The following is a 7,476-nucleotide window of genomic DNA, read 5'->3' as shown; positions in this document are numbered from 1 at the left end:
TGATCTAACGAGTCTGTGCATAGTCCAATCAAAACGGCGTAACGAAAACAACATCCGATTCGTAAAATGCCAGGCTTATTTCGACCGGTTGCAGGATTTGCAGAGCATGTGTGCCGTCGTCAGCTGGGCGTCAACAGATATTTTCCAAATCTTTTTATGTTTTTAATAAAGGTGCTCACGTGTTTTAATGCACTTCGCGAGGTAAGACCCATTTAAATACAATATAGATCTTGATTATCGATCAGATCCTCTCACTGGCGCCGCCATTTTGTTTGGAGCAAATGCAAGTGATATGAGCGGTGGAATCTGATCGGTCAATAAGAGGGACATAGAAGGGACATAACTCGTAATAGCCACGGGTGGTGCTACGATCGAACCCATAAATTACGGCCTAGTTCGGCAAGGGTGGAAACTGGACTTTTAGAGTCAGTTAACTCCCTTGCCTCGGGAAGATGGATGACCTCATTTGCATATTTATCGGTGAACAAAAATGGCATCTCAATTGTGACCCGGTAAATTCACCCGTGAAAACTTAGCCAGGTCACTCGACGAGATAATTAAGTTATTTGTGAAGACAATATAAATATCCTCTATGAATTAAATGTTGCTTTGACTGAACGAGCACACGAATGGAATAATGTCTTCATTATCCCTATTCCTGTCACTTTCACGTTGACAAAAATGTGGGAGACTGGCTTTCACGGGAGATATCGCTTGTGTGAGACATTCGCTACTATGACGTCACAATCAAATGACATCACTCATCTCTCTGCCTCTGAAGCTGGTTAGCTAAGCTTTTACTCTCAAGACACAGGTTATTATAATTGAAGCAGTATAACGAGGGGTATATGTGGTATTATGCGTCCCTCGTTGGGTTTTACAAGAGATTTTCTGTCCCCGCTCAGAAATCCACGTGCAGTATGTTTTCTTCATTGCGGGGTAAAAGGGATTTATTCTCCCGCTCAGAAATGTATTTACCTCCCAGGCGGATACGTAGTATTTTATCAAAACCAATCAGATCTCAACATTGTGACATGGAGGTAAGATAATAATGTTTACAAAATAAAATAGTTAGAGTAATGATTTAGGATGGTAAATACAATCTCACCGTTGTGTCTTTTGATATTAAATATATCAACACATTTTAAGCTTGTGTTGACCCGTGTTGATATAGCTGATATCAAAACACACTGAGATTATCTATGTTAATTGATGGGCAAAGAAACGCAATCCCTGTTGATTTTGTCAAATGTTTGATTTTCAATTGAATTCCATATTCTTAGATCTCAGTAAATTGAAATGATTAAACCTGCCATAGAAGGTGTTTGCAGTCTTTCAAATGGGTGTATTCCTAGGTCCGTTGACACTATTTTTATGATATGGAAATATTTCTTGCCTTGACAAAATCAAAGGCAGTCATCTGAGAGTCGCAGCAATTAATCGAGCTTCATTACCACCCACCAGTAAGGCCTATTACAGAACACAATATATCCTGCCAGTCAGTGTTAGTTATTGAGGGGTGGTGGGGTAGCCTGACGTAAAAAAAATGCACTGGTTCTTAGTCAGCCCTCAAAGATTATTTCTTTATGGTTTTATTCATAAAAAATATTATTTGATTTAACGCTTTTAAGATTTTTCAGCATAATACACAACTGCTGATGGGTATCTTAGACATCTTATATTTGAAAAAGATAAATATGCTTTTTTCGGGACAAATTTACAGCAGGTAGGAGTTATGTGGTTGCAAATTCATATCTTACCCTAGTCTCTATATCTCAACGAGGTAAGTGAGTTGACCGACTATAAAAATCCAGTTTCAACCCTTGCCAAATTGGGCTGGTTATGGAGTCATATTTTGCGAAGTAAGACCCGTTTTATCATAATATAGATTTTGATTATCAATCAGATCGTCTTGACTGGGCGCCGCCATTTTGTTTGAAGCAAATGCAAGTGATAATCGATGGGGAATCTGATTGGTCAATAGAAGGGACATAGAAGGGACATAACTCATAATAACCACTGGCGGCGCTACGCTATACCCCGGAAATTCCAGTTTAGTTCGGCAAGGGAGGAAACTGGACTTTTATAGCCAGTTAACTCCCTTGCCTCGGGAAGATGCAGTCTCTGTTGAACCACATATTTTTACACAAATTACCCAGCCACAGATTACTTTTTTACAAACTGGTGCGGGAATAAGTGGTGGATAAATAGACCTAATCAAATTTTACTACAATTCTTTCCATTTTCAATTACAAAAATAACAAAGCCGGTATATTTTCTTTTGCCCCTCCGTTTATTACACATAGATTAAATGTAGAAAAAATCACAGGGGCTTGTAACACAGAAAACAGCAGCCACAAAATACAAGTATATGGTCACATGGTCAACAACGTCCACTGTAAATACCCCTGTAAAACTATACACTCATTTCGGGGGTCATTTCAAGATGGGCATGAGCAAAGTGTTTTGTCCGATAATATTTTGACAACAGGACACATTGCTATTGACATAAACTAGCCAATCAGCACGACGTCATGATGCTCAATGGGAATTACTCACTGAAATTATTTTAAGTGTTAAATAACTTTATTTCACGTTCACTCAGCAATATATTATAATATCATGACCAATGAATGGAATCAATTCTAACCCGGAATTCTCACTGAAAGTAATTTCGTCTATTGCTGTGTTACATTATAACTAGTCTATTGAGTTGCATTGACACTCCTTCCCATATTTTGTTGGCTTAATTTACATGCAAGCCTTGTCACTCGTCATTTATTCAAAAAGAGTGAGCGAGTTTAACATAATGTTCAGTCCGATAGTGACGCTGGTCTCAGGATGAATACGGATATATGGTGACAGACCAAGGTTCACAATCAGGTGGGAATCGGTATTCGGACTCATGATCAGCGGATCCTGATACAACTAAGGCACGTAACTGCGCGAGAAATGAAGGTACAAAGTAACATACAAAAAGTGTTGTGTAAATTAACATTATTCATCTGCACGATCCTGACACAACTAAGGGGCGCAACTCTGCAAATAGAATTTTGGTGTACTATACCACTGTCTTAAACCCGAGTAAAATAAAAACTAAACTTATTTTATTTTTCGGTATGACAAATATCCCAACCTATACCAGTTATTGTTTGCCGGATAAAACTGTAATTGTGTCACAGGTTTGAAAACGTCCCTTCCGTTTTTGGAAAATAACACGTACATCACTTGTTGATCAGTATTCATCAGATTTTGATCCAGTAAATAGTGCACCGCGGTCTTATAATCCTTCTCAAGCTGGAGCAATACGTCCGGAGTTCCAACATACATCCCTCCGCCAATCCACACTTTATTATTGTAGACTATGTTGATAAAGTCGAGGTTCATTTCTGGTTCCGCTATCTCTGTGACGGCAACGAGGCTCGAGTTCAAATCAGGCGGCGCAATGAGCACAAATGGATCCTTCCGGGTGAAGACGTCACGGAAATACCCGATGTCTAACCAGCAGTAGAATTCGGTCTTAAAGAATTTGTGTTTCAAGGTATCTGCAAGGAGCTCGAATTTGGCATGCTGAGCTGAGGAGTACGCAGGCTTCACGGTGTTTGGATAATGTCGTGGGTAATTTTTTTGCTTGTATATTTGGTTTATCCTTTTCATGATGTCAAAGCTCCATAAATTATTCCTATTGACGAGAAATAACTTCGTCAGTCTGAATGTGGTTTTGCGAACATTTTTCATGTGGTTGTAAAACCGTCTGGAATCCGTGTAAATTACCATAGGATTAAACATTTGACCGTAGAAATTGGCCCACTGTTCGTAAAGCTGGCGTCGCAAGAGTCGCCTCCCCTTGACGAAGTCTCCGATGTCGAAGTAGGCAGTGACGACGGTCATATTGGCGGTGATGTTGCCGGCTTGGTAGACTCTATGGCCAGCTTTGGAGTAGATGGCGAGAGAGAGGTTTCGTGTGATCTGAATCCCGCCTCTCTGGGTGTCCTCGTCGGGGTACTGATCCTTTAAACAAACACAAAACATATTTTATTAGTGTTTGTTGTTTAGCGCCGCACTCAGCATATCCCAGCTGTATGACGGCGGTCTGGAAATACTCCGTCGGGGTACGATGACACGTTGGATGCTCATGATAACAATCACTGGATTGTCTGGTCCATACTCGATTATTTACACACCGCCGCCATATAGCATTTTAATATTGCTGAGAGCGGCGTTAAACAACAAACAAACAAACAAACAGCACAAGTCCTCGTGAGCGCTCTACTGTGTCAACTTGTGGTACAATTCAGCGGCTTGTTGACTAAATTGTTCACTTTGAGTTAAAAACACGAAATTTGGCACACAGGTTCTTCATCCCAGTGCAATCATTTATGGCTATAGGGCCATCCAAAATGGCCGCCATAAGTATCCTTTAGTGGTTCCGATATCTTTATCATATTTGGTATTATGGTACTTCTCTCTCATTTGATCCTTTTTGGATACTTGGTCACCTTAATGATTCCAATATGGACAATTTAGTTAGTTATGGCCTTGAAAAAACCAAACACGTCTTGCCATTTGTCGACTTTTACTATTGCATTTACAATGCCTAACTAAAAGTACTCACGGAAATGAAAAAAAAACTGTTTTTTCGATCTCAGATTTTAAATAAATGCAGTTAATATTCAAAATATATAAACATTCAAACAACTCAATTAGTACTAATTGGGCCTTGGCACAAATACAGCGTATCAAAGGTTTTTATGTCTTTTTACAGGTAAAAGTGTGTACAAATATGAACAAAACAGACTATTGTGAAACTGAGCATAACCAGGTGTTAGTAGATCAAGGTGAATGTCCATGACCTATGACACCTTGACGACAGGTGAAAACAGGTGCTTGAAACCCACGTGCATGTGATTTCTCAGTGGTTAGTGATTTGTGAGTGGCATTGTGGGATAGTGAATCATCGTCAAAATTACAGAACGTAAAAGTAACATATTCCCTTCTCAAACAACAACTTACATGTCATTAATATTATGTACATAAACATAGCTGTTATTTTTATTGTTATTTTGATAACTTTTTTCCAGGCTAATTTGCATAATGCCTATAGCCTGTTTCTGCCATGTCAATTTGGACTTAGTTTTATTTTTGAATGTTGAAAGTGCCTACAAATTACCTCCTGTAAAGTACATTTTGTATTGAGCACTGAGATAAAACTAGCAAATCCAGACTAGTACTTTTCCAGTTGTTTTGTTATTTCGTATTTACATGTACGTAATGCTTTGTATCGATTAATAAATCCAGCAAAACAGTTGTTTTTTTCATTTCCTTGAGTACTTTTTAGATTTGTGCAATTAACAGACATAGGGATATATTGGTGTGACAGCAAAGGTTTGTTGGTATCATCTGGAAGCTGAGACAATCCTTCTCAGTCAATAAATCAATCATTCTTTATACGGTACTGAAGTGGCCACGTGACCTATCGTACATACGATATACAATCCTTTTCTTAGCCTCGAGGTAAAAGTATGGTTATTCTGATCGGTGTTTCATGTAAATATTACATGAAGAGGCTAATCGATATGTTGGTTGTCTTCACTACGGCATGGCTGTACGATACAACATAACTTGTCTTCAAAATGTGTAGTATCTATTATTTATGTCCTTGTAAATTACAAAAGGTGAGGGTAGGGGTGCATTTACGTTCAAAACTGAGTGAATATGAATTTATTACATCAGTCTTATCAAACAAAATCACTGCGGGGACACCAATGAGGTGTCAAACTTTGACCTTGAGTGATAAACGAATCTCTTGACCACTAAGATACCCAATCCCATGACATTGATAGCGAGTAAGATCTGATGTCCCAGTCAGTGAAACTGAAATAAATTATACCATCTGAGTTGCGTTTCACGCCGCTTACCGTATTCGAAGTAATAAGCGCCCCGCTCTAATAAGCGCCCACGGCGATATTTGCTAATATATTGGCAAGTGAACAGTCCCAATTAGCATTCCTTCCGATTGATCAATATACACAAGACTTATTTATTCGTGTATAATACGCACTCGTGTGTTATATTCACCCTTAATTATGGGCAATTAAATTCTGGAAAAATATATCTCTCGTATATAAACAGTTCAGGCCGTCAGCATAAACCACACAATGTATCTTTCAACTCTGTTTTTTTCCACCAAACTAATCTTCCAATAAGAGTCCCCTATTTCTAATTTTGAGAGCGCCCTGGGCGCTAATAACGTCGAATACGGTAAGTGATATTTAAGACATATAACGATGTAGGTGGGTGCACAAGTAATGGGCTTCACGTGCACAATGTGGGAAATCTCAAGCTGACGCTTCTTGCCCTAACGCTCCCCGTGAAAATCAGGGTTAGAATTGGTCTTCAGCAACCCATGCTTGTCGTGTCAGACGACTAACGGGATGGGGCGGACAGGCTCGCTGACTTGGTTGATGCATGTTATCGTATCCCAATTGCGTGGATCGATGCTAATGATGCCAATCACTGAATTGTCTGGACCTCGTCGAGTGCGGCGTTAAACAACGAACCGGTGATTTGGTGAATCGTATTTCCAGATGTACCAGTGAAAATGTGATTATGTGTTTGTACAAGTGTCCATATTACATCTCTGTCACGTGGAAGGTCAATAATCGAGTCTGTGCCAGGCAAACCGGTGATTGATAACATGAACAACGACCCAAGCCGTCGGAGCACATCAGCAGACAATCATCCAGGTCCTCATAAGTCGGATTCTGCAAGCCTGTCGTGTTTGGATGAGTGAGTGAGTGAGTGAGTATGGTTTACAGCCGCTTTTAACAATATTCCAGCAATATCACGGCGGGGAACACCAGAAATGGGCTTCACACATTGTACCCATGTCGGGAATCGAACCCGGTTCTTCGGCGTGACGAGCGAACGCTTTAACCACTAGGCTACCCGACCGCCCCTGTCGTGTTTGCGACCTGTTTTGCCTGGAATCATGTGGGTAAATACAAAATCCGTTTTAAGGATGTTCATAGTGCATGTTATAATTGTTTGTGAAAGTTTCTTTGTCGAATATATTTATCAATATTTACCTTGAATAAGAAAAGAGGTGTGTTCATCTGGATCACGAACAACACGCACATATTTAGACATCCCATAATTCCTAGAAGCCATAGCAACCACAACTTCCGTTTCCGGGACATCAGCGTAGATGGATGTCTGCAGAGGAAGGCTCTGCCTCTCTGAGCTTGGTACTGCAGTAAACAACGAGGGTATATATATAATTGGCATCCATTAAAAAAAATTTAAAAAATGAACTCTTGATAGATTTTCCAGAAACGTTATAGATTAGCAATGGCACAAGTATGTCTTGGCTTCCTGTCGGGGGAAACTTTTATCGATCCAATGTTCTCTTTCTAATCGGCCTTTTAAAAATTGATTCGGTCAGGTGTAAGATGTTTATTTTTATTATCATATTGA

The 7,476-nt window shown here is 39.6% G+C and overlaps 1 protein-coding gene across 1 annotated transcript; it reads right to left on the bottom strand.

Moving 5' to 3' along the window:
• Nucleotides 1-2,992: 2,992 nt before the first annotated feature.
• Nucleotides 2,993-7,199, bottom strand: LOC139466584 (uncharacterized). The gene is made up of 2 exons (XM_071248177.1): nt 7,089-7,199; nt 2,993-4,011 (listed from the first exon to the last, which is right to left on the bottom strand). The coding sequence occupies exons 1-2, from the start codon at nt 7,197-7,199 to the stop codon at nt 3,103-3,105; spliced, it is 1,020 nt and encodes a 339-aa protein (XP_071104278.1). The 3' UTR covers nt 2,993-3,102.
• Between the last annotated feature and the right edge of the window lie 277 nt (nt 7,200-7,476).

The sequence above is a fragment of the Haliotis cracherodii genome, unplaced genomic scaffold (assembly GCF_022045235.1).
Source record: "Haliotis cracherodii isolate W230 unplaced genomic scaffold, xgHalCrac1.p SCAF_19, whole genome shotgun sequence".
In the NCBI taxonomy this organism is placed as follows: domain Eukaryota; kingdom Metazoa; phylum Mollusca; class Gastropoda; order Lepetellida; family Haliotidae; genus Haliotis; species Haliotis cracherodii.
The sequence above is the reverse complement of the archived record's forward strand: the minus strand, read 5'-3'. Positions and strand labels throughout refer to the sequence as shown.